At 38.2% G+C, this 15,091-nt stretch overlaps 1 protein-coding gene across 3 annotated transcripts in view; it reads left to right on the forward strand.

Annotated features, from left to right (window-relative positions):
- IFT140 (intraflagellar transport 140) overlaps window positions 1-15,091 on the forward strand; it is a 77,460-nt gene that overhangs the window by 10,490 nt on the left and 51,879 nt on the right. For 2 of the 3 annotated variants that reach the window (XM_061473786.1, XM_061473787.1), the window contains exons 6-15: window positions 2,986-3,161; window positions 4,283-4,374; window positions 5,604-5,710; window positions 6,485-6,630; window positions 9,148-9,351; window positions 9,719-9,791; window positions 10,611-10,702; window positions 11,607-11,734; window positions 13,395-13,512; window positions 13,952-14,079. In XM_061473786.1, the coding sequence (XP_061329770.1) occupies window positions 2,986-3,161; window positions 4,283-4,374; window positions 5,604-5,710; window positions 6,485-6,630; window positions 9,148-9,351; window positions 9,719-9,791; window positions 10,611-10,702; window positions 11,607-11,734; window positions 13,395-13,512; window positions 13,952-14,079 (1,264 nt within the window). The remainder of the gene's footprint in view (window positions 1-2,985; window positions 3,162-4,282; window positions 4,375-5,603; window positions 5,711-6,484; window positions 6,631-9,147; window positions 9,352-9,718; window positions 9,792-10,610; window positions 10,703-11,606; window positions 11,735-13,394; window positions 13,513-13,951; window positions 14,080-15,091) is intronic. The other variant, XM_061473788.1, reaches the window with a different exon arrangement.

Raw genomic sequence — 15,091 nt, forward strand, 5'->3', positions numbered from 1 at the left:
TCTGAATGATTTCAGGGGTGAGGTTGTCCTGCTTTGCTACAGACATTAGGCTGTACCTTCATTGGATTCGTGAGGTACAAGCCTCTTTCTAGGTATTAACCATTTAAATGAAAAAGGGGTACAGGGTACTTAAGCTTGCAAAGAGAGAAAATGCCTGGCTGTGCCCGTCACTTTGACCGCAACCGTTGTGGTGGCACACAGCTCCATCTAGGGACAGACTCTGCATCCTGCAAAGGGCTGTCCTTCACGGCCTGGTTCTTGGGCCTCCTGTGCAAACTTTCCAGTTAGATGACACTGACCTTCTTCAGAGCAGCCTCACTGCCGAGGTTGATTTGGGCATATGTATGTTGGACCCCGTTCTCAGTCTGGTTAATCATCTTTCATAACTCCAGGATCAGTTAATGTTTTTGTAGGGTGTAAAGCTGACATGTAAATTCCCTCCAAGGTACAGATTCTCAGCTCAAACTTGTTTAATAAAAACAAACAAAAAAGACTTTTATTACATGCTTTTAAAAATCTCAAAAGAGATTTGACTAATGTCAATAAAACATCTTTTAAAGCAAAACTAAACAATGAAGCGCCTCAAAAAAGCTCAGAGCAAAATTAAACCCTCTAAGTTGCAAGTATTTAGATATGTTTTGGTGCTTCCAAAACACTGATTGTCGCAGTAAAACAGTAGTTGCAGTTCAGGTAATGTGTTGCATGAGATGCTTTTCTGAAGAGAGGATCCCTGAACTGATAACAATTTTGGAGGTTGTTTCATAACACTTTCCATGAGCATAAAGAATCATCTTCATTACCGAGCACCTGAGATGGTTGGTACAGGTTTTGGGACATAACTAGAACAGTGGAAATCATCCTGATATTTTTACTGAATGCACCTTTGTTTGTTGAAAACAATGTTTTATGTGAGTAGTAATTTTCTTTGGTCCCCTTTTTATTTCCTAAGCAGCATACACTTTTTGCTGCTTTTTGTCTTCTGAATGTCAGAGTTATTTGCTCTACTTAATTAGCTCAGATTTGTTAACTTTTGAGATCAGTTTCTTGTATGATATAGTGTGAAGACTTCCTTAAAGTTACTCAGAAAGCTATAACCTTCTCCCTACCTGCCTAAGTAGCTTCAAAATAGTGGTTAGCATTATCTGTGTGATTCCTGATACTTTGTATGGTAATATCCAAGTACAGAAGGTTAATTTAACTTACGAAACAATTTCAAATGGCAAATAAAATCACTGCTTCTTGTAAAAGATCACATAAAACTGCGATTCAATAGATAATCAGTTACTGCTGAGTATTACTACATTAAACAGATAGCTGTGTGTTAGAAAATTAAAAACTATTCCAACAATCCCAAGTAGAGGCTGGGGAATTAAAGCAGTCCTGTGGAGAAGAAATTGAATGTACTGGTGGATGAGAAGCTCCAGTGACCCGACTTCATTGTGTGCTTGAGCCCAGAATCCACTGTGTGCTGGGCTGCCTCCCCAGAGCATGAGCTGCAGGTCGAGGGAGGGGATTCGCCCTCTCTGCTGCACTCTGAGGAGACCCCCCCTGCAGTCCTGCATCCAGCTCTGCGGCAACAACACAAGAGGGAGATGGAGCTGTTGGAGCAAGTCCAGAGGAGGCCATGGAGATGCTGCAAGCGCTGGAGCAGCTCTGCTCTGGAGAAAAACTGAGAGAGCTGGGCTGGTTCAGTCTGGAGAAGAGAAGGCTCCAGGGAAACCTCAGAGCAGCTTCCAGTGCCTAAAGGGACTACAAGAAACCTGGAGAGGGGCTTTTGACAAGGGCCTGTAGGGACAGAACAAAGGGGAATGGCTTTAATCTGACAGAGGGAAGATTGAGATGAGCTCTTAGGCAGAAGTTCTTCCCTGTGAGGGTGCTGAGGTGCTGGCACAGGTTGCCCAGAGAAGCTGTGGCTGCCCCATCCCTGGCAGCATTCAAGGCCAGGTTGGATGGGCTTGGAGCAACGGGGTCTAGTGGAGGGTGTCCTGCCCATGGCAGGGGTTGAAAGTGGACGAGCTTTAAGGTCCCTCCCAGCCCAAACCATCGACAAGAGAGAAGCTACATGTTCAGTGTTTTATTTCAGGGAGGAAATGAAGCAGTGTGGAAAGAGGTGGGAGAGGAGTTTAAATTTTTTTATTTAAATATGTGGAACGTGGAGGATGGTAATATATTGTAAGAGTTTTGGAAAAACATTCTTTTTATTAGATACATCATATTGCCTCTTGTGTGCAACATTTTAGCATGGATCCTTAATGTTCATTCTTAAGCATTTGTGTTTTCTACTTCAGCCTTTTTTGGAAAATATTGGTTCATTTCATAAGGTTTTTTGATTTGCACTGGTTTGAAATATTATATTTATGTAATATAAAATATTACATTTATGCAATACCATGATTTGCTAAGAAATTATGTGTGTGGGGCAAAAGATCTATCAAATTTTGATAATTTGTTTGGGTGATTTCTGTAATGCCATTTGTAAACTCTGTGTTAGTTCAAGGTTTTTTTCCGCTGGGTAGACCTGTGCATGATTTACACAGTATTAGAATTTAGCAAAAGCTTAATGGCTTTTAAAATGTTGATACGAGCTGTAGTTGCCAAGTCACCCAGTACTGTTGTCAGTGCTCTTAGAATGACACTATTCCATTTGCATGTGAAATTAATGTAGGAAAGATGTATTTAGTGTGTGTGGTGTAGTGTTGGAGTGTTTCTAAGCAATTAAGATTTCAGAAGCCATCATTTGTGCACATGTATGCAGAAAGTTTACTTGTAGTTTAAAATTATTTAAGTGACTCCCCTCTGGATTTCCTAGACAGGAAAAAAGTGAGTAAGTTTCGGATTATTGCTCTGGTGAACCAGGCAAGAGAATGATGATTATTTTTACCTTTTCAGCACTTGTGGAATATTTTAAGGTAGGAAGCAGCAACTTTGAGTTTTGTAGCTAAAAACTGCTGACTAAAAGCTATACCTCGTTTACATATACTGCAGGTTCTGTGCATTATGTGAATGAGAAAGGAAAGACAAGGCATGTATTGTCCACAGACAGTCTGGTCCAAAAACTTCTGTTCATGGAGGAAAGAGAGGTTTTAGTAGTGATAACAGAGAACCTGCAATTGTCCTTGCATGCAATTACTCCTGAGGGAGAGGCAGAAGAGCTCATGAAGGTAAGAGACTGCAGGGAAAAGTTGCAATGTTTCATCTTTGTGTTTGTTAGGGTTTTTTGATTATTACTTTTTCCTTAGAAATGAATCAACTCTCATTTTTATTTCTTGGATGATACCTTGATGAGCAAATACAGCCTCATTTGTATCCACATTAAAAGTGGAAGAGAGCGATGTGTTACTGAACTTGGGAAGGTAGTTTTCGTCTTGCCTTCCTGTTTTTTCTTGTTTTTTTTTTGTTCTGACCCTATGTTAATCCTTTTGCACTGCATTTACCTTGTCTAAATGAATTAGAGAAGAATTTAAAATTCCAGTATAATCAAATATTCGTTAAATTTGGATAAATAGTTGATAATCTGTGTCCTTGGTTTTATTATCATCAGTTGCTCAGAGGTGTTTTGCCTTTCAGATCAGTAGAAGTAGCATCTTCTCTTGGTGATACTGCCTTTGCAAATCTGGCAGATGGTTTAGTTCTCACATTGTTGAAGGGTTCTTCATAGCTGCAAAGGCAAGGAGGCTTTTAAAAAGTTGCAACCTGCAATTCACAGAATCACAAATAATACTGTAGTGACCCAAAAATTATTGCGTAGGGATAAAAACCAAACTGACCTCATCCAGAACTTGTAATCACCTTGGCTCAAATAAAACACTGTACTGTTAGAGAATACTGCTTGGGGAGATGGCAGTCAAATCTTCACCCTTCTAAGACTTTTTTTTTCTTTTCATCTCAGATGGAGAAGACTGGGGACTTCTGTATTTCAGGAGTGTCCACTTCTTATAAATCACTACTTATTTTTGACTAGAAATAAGATTTGGTGCTTCATATTTTAAGGCAATCTTTATAAAGGCCTAAGAGAAAATGTAGTACAACAGAAAAATCCCTGCTCCTTACCTACTTCATTAACCCACTGTGAGGTTTCTTTTATTAAATTTATACATCATATAATTGATGCATTTAGTGGTGATCACTGCCTAAGAGGAACTGTTGGTCTGCCTGAACTAACAGCTGTAGTTATTCTTTGTATTTTAACTTTTTAGCCAAGCTAGGCAATTCAGCTGCTTACTCTCTTTCAGAGTGTTTCTCCTGCTTTCTGTAAATTTATTTATTTGCTTATGGTTGGCAGGTGAAGTTGAGTGGGAAGACAGGTCATTCTGCAGACATAATTTTGATAGACCACAGCCTTATTGTTACAGCACTAGGTGAGACAGTCATCAGGTAAGAATCCTGTTTTAAAACTGTTCTGGCTGCCCATTAGAAGTGCCATCTAAAAGGTTTGTGGTCTGCAATGCACTGAGTATTTTTATTGAACTGCTTTGTGGGTTTGTTTTTTGTTTATTTTTGGTTTTCTTTGGTTTTTTACCAGTAAAGAAAAACTTCCAATATCTTCTCATTTTGTTTCTCAAAGTAAATAAATGAAATGAAAAATCTGTGTCCTTGCAGACAAAATATAATTCTGTATATCTTCCTCTCTAGTTACTTCATTTTGTCAGGGAGTACTACCCAAATCTATCTTTCTCAAGCACTGTTACTGATTTCTTCTGAAAATACAACCATTTGTGTTCTTGCATGAGAAAGATAATGACTTTGCTGTTCTTCCCATTGTTACTATCTTAGGATTCTTAGGATAGTCACAGCATCAGCAACAGGAAAAAAAGTGCTTGCTTTTAAGAATGTGTTTGTGTTGCTGTAATATAAGACAAGAATTTGTTACTTCTATACCTAATGATTTAAACTAAGTAAGTTAGTTTGCCGTGCTTCTGTGTTACTGTGTTTGTTCTGTAGATTTTATAGTGTTTCATCTTAAAAAAAAACAAACCAACAAAACACAGAACAACCCCCTAAATCTTCTTCTTCCCTGTCTTTACTAAGACTTGTTCTACCTGTTTCTTCTAACTTTTGTTGGGGGGTTGGGGTGTTCAGTAGTTCACTTTCTTGAGCCTCTATCAGCTGCTATCAGACAAAATCATCTGTTAATTTTGTGAGATTGTGATAAAGACCAAGTATCAAGAAGAAATATGTTTGATGACAATATTCAGTGCTAGAAAATAAACCTAAAGGATTTAAGTAGTCTGAAGGGTTAATGGTTAACCAAGGAATATTCTTAAAATAGAGAAAGAGGTGTAAGTAGGGAGAAGGAAAATTAGAACTAGACCTCACTTCTTTTCTATTCTATTTTTCTTGAAGTTTGGTTTGCTTCTTACTTCTTTCTTCATAGGAAAATATCACAAAACATGCTGCAGGTTAAAAAGTCAAAGGGAAAGGAGGGAGATTGTTAAGAAATTCACATTCCAGAGGCAGCTGTTGGCAATTTAATTTTAAAGATTGAATGATCTGGGCATTATGGAAGTAGCAAATTAATGCCATCTACAGCATCCCATTATTGATTGTGTTTAGCAAGACACCTGTAAGGAAAAGCATTGTTAACAGTCTTGTTTTGTTCTTAGGTTCTGGGATTTGGACCGAGACGAGAACTATGTGCTCTCTCCAGATGTGCAATTTGGCTTTGAGGGAGGAGAATGTATTAACTGTGTTTCTTACTGCAGTGCTAAAGGTGAGAAATAACATGTCAGCTGTGATCTCTGGATCCTAAACCTTGTCTTCAGTGCCCTGCATTCAATGCAGTATGTTCATCTTGTTACTGAGGGTTTCGGAAACAGCATGTGATGTAGAAATGTTTTAGTTCAGATCAGGAGTGCGCTTTTGAAGGTACAATGAGATCATTTGATACTCAGTGTCTCAGTGCAGAGTTATCTCCTGGCACACAAGCTGAATTCCCTGTGATGACACTGAACTGGTCCAGGTACTCCTGTGGTCCACCTAATGCACTCCAGTATGTTGTGGTCATTCAGTCTAGAAGCCCACACTAGAGCTAATGTGAAGCGGAACTCACCAAACATGTATGGCATGAATGTCAGGTCCTTCAGACTGATGTTTTCTACAGAGCTACTTCTGTGCATCACCTTGTTTGCCAGTGTAGGCATAGCTTGTGTCTGCTAGAATGGTTTTCAATGATGACCTACAAAATGGAGCCTACAAAACCAACTATTCAAAAATAAATCATTAAAATTAAATCTGATATATTTAAAAGATAACTTCAGCTGGTAGCTTAGAAAATGGGCCTTGCCTTGTGAAACTTCTCCCATTTTGTCTCCAGTTCGGGACTAAGATGCTGGTTTGCAGTAAGGCAAAGAAATAGATGCTGCTAGAAAAAGGCGGCTTCTCAGTACTTTATAAGCAGAGCTAGGCTGCTTGCTGCTTCCTATAATGCGGGTTTGTTTTTTGGAAGTTTAATGTACGAAATGGCTAAAAGGTTTGTGAATGGCAGGTCTCTTGGCAGCTGGTACTAACAAAGGGAGAATAGCTATGTGGAGGAAAGCCGCAGGGTCTGATCAGGGCACACGGGCTTCGGAGGGCAAGAAGTGGAAGCTCCAGGCACCTACAGAACTTGAAGGAAGTGTCACTCAGATAAAGGTAAGACAGGAAGGTGACTTCTTCACAAGCATTAAATGAATAGATCATCTTTGTGCAATAGATCAGTATGATCACTGTCATGCAGATGTGTGCACCAGCAGAGGCTGGTTCTCCTTCAGAAGGAGGATGAAAAACCCACATGGTCAGTAACTTTGAAAATTGAAAAAGCCAGATATGTTACCTGTTTGTAGCTATTCTGTTACAGGCAGGGTTGAAATGCTCAGTATAACACACTGAAATGCAAATACATCACTCTGTCTGGGAGAATTAGCAGTCATGGCATCCTTAAATCCAAACATCTTTTTTTTTTTGTCTTATTGACAAACCCTTTGGATTCAGCACCCTGAAATGTTTTTCTGAAAAAAGACAGATAGCCAGAAATGTCAAATTTACAGAAATTTATTAAAATAGAAAGCAAGGAAATCTGAATAAATTATTTTATTTGTAGATAATTTTCTTTTTAGTGACTTTCTCAACATAAAATTTGCTCTTACTGGTGGTTGCAGAAATAAAAAGATGCATTTATAACCAAATATTTTTTCTGTGGGAAGATGCACAATCTGAAAGGGAATGCTGTATTAGTACACACAAAATGATGTTTTCAGCTGTTTTTTTCTCAGAAAAGGTTTCTTTACTAGTTAAGTTTTTAGGTGTAACAGACTAGATGTGAATGATAAGTTTTCTCTTGCAAATATGCAAAACTTTAAAACACTTCTGCTATTTATAATATTTGTAATGCTGAAGGCTATTCCAATAGATAGCACTATAATATATTTTTTTTAACCCATTCTCTGTTAACTGTCAGGGTGCAGCATTTTAGTTTATTTGAAATATTTACCTTTGTCACAGGCAGCTTAAATGCTGACATTATAGAGTTATTAGGATCTCAATACATGAAGAAGAGAAATGCTGAGCATTAGAATTGTAAATTTAAATAGTTTTACACTAAGTAACAGTTAACTTCTTTGACCACCACCTTTTTGCTAAAAGGCAAAGTTTGTTATTTTAGGTTCTCCAGCATTTTTTGGTTGGTTTGTTTTTTATACACTATTACTAAGCTTTTTGGGGGATTTTAGTGATTCTTTTCTAACTTAGATTATTCTATTGCTTTGCTTTATACGTGAGAACATATCTGTTAGTTTTTGGAAGGTGCCTTTCAAGAGAAAGTAATTTTATGTTTTCTTCTATTCTGTATTCACATAAAAATGGAAAGTATTTAAAAAGCAATGGCATTTGTTTGTCCTGGGTTGACATATACTGAGTAACGAAAGGTCCAGGATATAGGAAATAGCATGTGCCATTAGTATATCATACATCTGCTAATACGTTGGGGGAAGGGAAGAGATATAGGTGCTTATGTCAGCATGAGCATTCAAGCATTCTCCGGATCACAAGATATGGGATGCTGTCCAGAAATAGCACCTTGTTCCCAATGTTTGTTAGCATAAACAAAAGCATTGCAAAAAGTTGTCAATGATCACTGTGCTTTTATATCCTGTTATGAAGCTGGCCTTAATTATGGAAACCCTAGATTATTTTTTATTGTAATCCCTGCATTCAAAAAAATATTTTGTAAAAGATTTTCAAAACTTTGTAAACTGGGGGGGGTTTAGTCTGGAGAAGGGAAGGCTCAGAGGGCATCCGTCACTCTACATCTACCCAAAAGAAGGATGGAGCCAGGAGGTCACTGGTCTCTTCTCCCAAGTAGCAAGCAATAGGGTGAGAGGAAAGAGCCTCAAGCTGCACCAGAGGAGGCTTAGACTGGATATTGTGAAAAATTTATTTCCTCAGAAGCATGGTCAGGCGTTGGAACAGCAGCCCAGGGCAGCGGTGGAGTCACTGTTCCTGGAAGTGTTCACAAACCATGTAGATGAGGCCCTTAGTGCCATGGTTTAGTGGTGGCCTTGGCAAATGGTTGGACATGATAATCTTAAGGGCCTTTCCCAATCTAAACAATTCTATGATTCTTTAATCTTCATAGAACTCACTGGAGGAGTTAGCTGGAACATGGAGATTCTTTCAGGAGAAGGGGAGCAGTGTACTTTTGGACCCCTTTGTTGATGCATGAGATTTAGCAGGCTTTGCTAGGTAGGGAGCTTGAACTGACTGAAAACCTTATCAAAACTGCAGAAAGGAATATGGCAATCAAAAAGAAACTATGCATGCAACTGGCTTTTACAGATTGTAGAGTTATTAATCCCTTTAAATATTTGATGCTATCTTGCAGGAGTAAGTGTAAGGTGGTACCATAATATTTCAGGAAAGAAAAGTGGTTTTGATTGAAAAAACGAGCTTCTGTACTTAGTCAAAGGCAGTCTGCATAGCTGGGTAAGAGCATAACAGCTTTAATGGGTAATAATTTCTAGTCATTTACTAGTTGCATTTAGAGAGTAGGACTTCGTATATGTATAAAAATGTTTATCCTACCCCTTGCCGTCTGGCATGGGACATTGCTGTGACTGTTCAAGATCTTTGATGAAATTGTGTGTTGTTTTTTTCTCTTCCCATTCTGTGCAGTGGGGCTCTCGGAGAAACCTGCTGGCTGTGAACACCACCAGCTCTGTGGTGATCCTCAGTGAACAGGCCATGTTGTCTCATTTTCACCAGCAAGTAGCCATTGTACAGGTGTCTCCCAGCCTATTTAACGTAACCAGCTTCAGCAGAGGAACCACACACAATCTTCGTGTTGATATGAATGTTAATGGAATCTTCGCTACTGAGGTTAATTGTTTTGGGTTTTTATTCATTTGCTTGATCAATTGCCTAGTTAAGTGTATGGAGACCAATTTTATAAGTCTTTAATATAACCTCTCTTTGATATTCAGTTTATTATGTTATGGAAGTCTTATTATGATAGTAGCAATGATGCTGTGGTGGAGCTGATTTTTCATACAGCATAGTGACTTAGTAATTCCCTAGGCACTGACCAGGGAACTTCTAGATTACCAGAAGCCTTCCAACCCAAGATACAGGGGTACTAGTAAATGGTGGTGATTGTGTGGAAGGTCTGGCTCTGTTATGCACGAATTCCTGTATGATTCCAAAGAAACTGATTGTGTATATCCTTTTCCTTTTTTGATGGTTTTAGGATGCTGTAGTATTCCGGAACACAAAGCAAGTTACTGTCTTTGAGTGTGCAGGAGATACCTTCAGAAGTGCAGGTAGGGCTTAGAATGATCAGAATTAACATGGTTCTCTTCTTCCAAAGTTATAAATACTCCTCACTCATGATAGCTGATGGACTGTGATCATATACACAAGCTGAAAAATATACAGCTAAGTCAAGTAAATTAGATTTTTTTTCTATTATTAATTTCCCCTAAAAATTTCTGCCTTGAGAAACAGGTTATTCCATCATTCCCATCCAAAATCTTGAGCTCTTTTAAGACCCATCAAGTGTTTCCTGTTTCTTCTTGTCTATATTTACTCATTTATTTTAGAACTTTCCCATGCTGAATCAATGTATTAGTGCCACCTAGGTTTCACTAGTCTCTAACACTCATGAAATAATTTAAAAGCCACTCTTCTGACAGAAATTCCTTTATCATTCTTCAGTTGTAGTTCAGTGAATGAAGGAATGAATTCTCCTAACAAAACCTCACATTGCACTTGTCTCTTTCCCTTCCTTCCTCCCTCCCTCCTCCTTCCTTCCTTCCTTCCTCCCCCCCCCCCCTTCCTTCCTTTCCCCCCTCCCTCCCTCTTCCCGTATCAAATCTTTCCCCTTCCTCTCCACTTCTTCTCATGGGCAGAGTGTACAAAGTTCTTGTTTTCAGTAGGAGTCCCAGCTTTTGATTGTAGTGGAAGAATGGCTGCAACACCAAAGAGTTTAAGAATCAGTAGAGACTGATGGATTGACAGCTGTATTTGGTGCAAGATAGTGAAAATTTAATGCTTTAAGTCAAAATTCCATTTCCCCCTGCCCCTCTGCCCTTTTTAAAAATCTGTTTATTGCAATGATGGCTTTATTACGACTGTTCCAGGCTCTTTCCCTTGTGACTCTCCAGTTCTGTCTGTGCATGGAGAAAACCTGTACACAGTTGAGCCATATCAGGTCCAGGTCCGTACGTGGCAGGTAAGGGCTGATGAAACCATGAACTGACAAATAAACTCTTGTTTTCAGAGATTGCTTTTGCAGCTTAAAAGTTAAGTGCATGTTCTATGAATCTATTAACTATCTGTCTTAGAAAAAATATTTTATTTCAGCAGAAATATTTTTGATATTTTGTGTTCTTTAAAAAGTCTGTCACTTTAAACACTGTAACTGAGAAGAATCAGAATTCTGTAAGAAAGAATTCTGTAAGGAATGGACTTTAAGAGGATCAAAATTGCAAGCAGGTTGAATATTTATATTACTGACAGGAAGATGAACATACCGAATATGCTTGTAAGATAATGAAAAATATCCTATGCACATTCTGTGTCTTCTTGCAAAATCTTTTGCTTAGCCTTTGTAGCCTCTGCTAGTCAGGGAGAACCAAAAAGAGAAATCTAATTGTTAGAGTTCTGTGATAATTTTATTTAGGAAATTTATATATTAGGAATATATAAATTCATTAGGAATTAGGAATATATAAATTCATATATATAAATATATAATAGGAAATGTTATAATCAAGGATGTGTTGGATTTATCACAATAAGGACTGATTTCATTCATATATTCATTTTTGCAGCTGTGTACTAAAGGACCTTCAAGTACTTTTATTTCTGTATCCCTCTTGATTGGAAAAAGTTGTATTATTGAAGTAGAGATTGTTGCAGGATACCTCTAAATGTTAATTTTTTGGGGGGCTCTTCATTCAGTTTTCAACCTGAAACACAGGTTGCATTTATAGAGACGATGTCTGTAGCTCCTCTCACTTTGCTGGCAGTGATTTGTCTAACACTGAAGTTCAGCCTGGTGAACTTGGTGACAAAGTAAGTCCCTTCTCCTTTGACTGTGAACACACAAACCTGTGTTACATGTTTTTTCTCAGGGGACAGTTAAACAGCTGCTGGTGTTCTCTGAAGCAGAAGGGAATCCATGCCTCTTGGATGTCTGTGGAAATTTCCTGGCTGTGGGAACTGATCTGTCTCACTTTAAAATCTTTGATCTCTCTCACAGGTATTAATAAGCCTTTTAGAAACATCTGTTTGTAACTGAGCATGTATTTTGTGGGGAAGGGGAAATCTTTGGTTGGTTTTGGTCTGATGAAAAGTGATAACTCCTTGGAATCTTGAGATTCAACATGTGCAGCCTATGTGAACTGATGGCCTATCCCTAAAGCAAGGGAAGAGACAATTATTACATAAATCATGGTATGAGTAATAGTAGTAATGGTAATAATAATAATAATATTTAAGGATATTGTGAGGGATATGTGATGTGTGCATTTGAAAGTATGTGGAGATTTTATGGAAGATGAAGACAAGAATGTCACATGTTTCTGCTGATAACTTGTATAAGGCTTATCTCAGAAGAGTTGAAATAAAAAAAAACAACAAAAAAACAGGTCTTTTATCTCCTCATAAACCAACAACCTTGACTCAGTGTATCAATGGAGGAAGTGACCCTAGAATTGTGGACACTCAGTTCTTCCTCCTGTTTAGTTTAAGAGTGAACTTGACTTTGTTAAAACTTTTCTGTGTGTTCCCATGCTGACAAACTCCTGTGGCATAAAAAAATCCAAGACTGACATGATCTTCAGTTTGGTAATTTACCTGCTAAGGTAATTTTGAAAACCCGAAAAACCTCAGGAGTCCAGTGAATTATGTTCTTAACATAACTGTCACCAGAGGAATGCTGAAGGCTAGTTACTTGCCCACTTGGAAACTCATTACCTGTGTTGAGGTCACACAGATTCTGCATGGGGCACAATGTGAAGGTTATTGGATTTGGGAATATTGTAATTAGCACAAATATTGGATTATGATGTTTGATAGTGAAGAAAAAGTAGCTCAAATCCTGCACATGATGTTCAATTTTTATGGCTAGTAATGAAAACCAGATGGTGACACTATAGTGCTCTTTAATTTCAAAGCACGCATAGTTGGTGTAGAATAAATGAGAGGTCTAAACATGTAACCCAAGAATGTTATTTTTATGGACTCAAAGTGGTCTTTTTTCAAGGGGCTGTATTGTGGGTTTAAATTAGTGTCACTTCTTTCTGTCATATTCTTTTGGCTCATGAGATTTGTCCTCTGTGGCTCAGTGATCGCTGGGTTTGTGTCTATACCAGCAGTGAGATTCTTTTGAGATAATATAAGCTGTAGGCACGTGAGGGTGGGGAAGGGTGGGTGTTAAGTATGTGAATGATACAGTCTTCTGAACTTATGTACAGAGGGAAAGTCACCCACTAATATGACATAAATAGAAGCCCCCAGTGATATTTCTTTATTTCTGCTCCACAGTGTGTTCTCCATACAAAGAACTTTTATGTGTGGTCTGTATTCAACATTCATGGTACTGTTCAACTTACTAATGTAGGAAAAACAGACCTCAAAATTCTGCTAGGATGTTCTTGCTGGATAGCCCTGTTTGGGGAATTCTGTAGGAGCATTGAAGTTTATTCTTGCTTGTTCATTGAAGAACAAGTGTGTCATTAACTTTTTCCTGAAAGAAAGGCAGTTGCAGCAGTTCTCTGGAGAGGGAGATGGAGTCTGGGGCAGGGGTGTCATAAGGTAGAAATAGTTTGTTTTTAAAAGTCTTACCCATCATGTGAAAATGTTTTGGCTCATGTATTACCAGTTGCTTGTCACTGATTTAAGTTTATGCCTTTCCACAGAGAGGCAAAAGTACATTGCAGTAGCAAGAATTTCTCCAAGCTGTTTCCTGGCCTGGGAGGTATCGCATCTGTCAAGTGCAATGCTAATGGCAATAAAGTCAGCATCCTTGTTAGCAAGGTGAGGCAAAGCTCTTCACTTACTACCTAGGACCTGACCATCAGTTAATAGACTGGTGCAGTTCCAAAAGATTACTGAAGACCCAAGATTAGCTTCTCCGAAATAAACCTACATGTTCCGTGCAGTGTATTCGGACTTGAAATGTCATGTCCAAGCTTCTAACTAATCGGTAAAATTAAGGTATGTTATGTGAGAAGAACAACCCCTCAGAAAAGGAAGGAATATTTTAGGTACAAAAGCTCTTTGTAGCATTTCAAAGAAATCAAAGGCTAACTTGCTAGCATAGGAGAACAGCAAGAAATTTTTTAATTATTTCTTCCAAAGAATATTCTTGTGTGATTACCAGTAAACAAAACTGAGAGCATGAATCACATGAGATAAACAGTCCTCTTCTTCTTTTTGACTGCATGCTTCAGCAACTTGTTTTCCCTTCTTGTAGGCGGATGGGAACATTGACTCCAAGATCTGTTTCTATGATGTTGAAATGGACAAAGTCACACTCTTTGATTTGAAGGCTGAACAGGGAAATGGTAGAAAGAAACTTTCTTCTGGACAAGGGATTGACAAGTAAGAAGCTTTTATTTCAAGAAGTATTACTTGTCGATTTAAGATAGGAATCTGCCCTATGAAGATAAGCAGCACCTTAAACTGACATTCCTCTGTCTTTGTGTAGGTACTTGTACAAATGTAATTATTTTATTTCTAAAGAATTAATTAAAACTGGTGCATTGTATGTCAATCAGACTGCATCCCTGTCTCTTCCAATATATGAACTAGGAGGTGTCAAATGAAGGTATTGAAAGCAAGCTCAAAATATGCAGGACAAGGCAATTCTTCAGACAACACACAGCTGAGCTAAGGGATTCCTTGCCAAAGGAAGATACAGACTGTGAAGGAGGGTTCATGGAGGTTTTGGACAATCCACAGAAGAGAAGTGCAGTGGGAGTTGTTAGATATGTGGAAGACATAGCTGGCTCAAAGGTCTCACATGAGGATGATTGGGTGTTGAGGGGGTATGTGTAGAGGTATTATAGGACCGGAATAAGGATCCAGATCTTAAAATAAAAATCTTGGAAAACTACTCTTCCATGAAGAGTTTACGGGGTCAGAACTAAAAAGAAGCATGTAGAAGCCCCATCTAGGAAAAAGTTATTTTTGAAGTCCAATACAGGATGTTTTTGTATGGATAAAAACCTCAGAAAATGTCTATTCAGAACTGACAGCTTTGTTTTCATACAAGCTGTTCTGTGGCAAATACGTTATAATTCCTAGTATCAAGGCTTCAAAATGCAGTGAACTAGGAATTCTTATGGAAGTACAGTGGAACGCTGGAATACAAATTCCTTCTGTTTTTACAGTATTTTTTCTGACTGTATTAAGAAAAAAGTAGTGTTAGAATAGAAGCTGGTTTGATTTTTTAGGAACTGTCTTCTTTAGGTCTTGAAAGAAAAAAAAAAAAGGATTTACTTTCCTTAGCATCGAAAATCAGAAGAAACTACCCAGCTCATCAAAAGCTAAGAACACTGCCTTATGTCTTGGTCAGTCATGCAAATAGTGAAATAATGAGTAGTGAGGAAGT

The sequence above is a fragment of the Pezoporus flaviventris genome, unplaced genomic scaffold (assembly GCF_033815535.1).
Source record: "Pezoporus flaviventris isolate CSIRO_AGI_PZ_B2104156 unplaced genomic scaffold, CSIRO_AGI_Pfla_v1 ptg000078l, whole genome shotgun sequence".
NCBI lineage: Eukaryota > Metazoa > Chordata > Aves > Psittaciformes > Psittacidae > Pezoporus > Pezoporus flaviventris.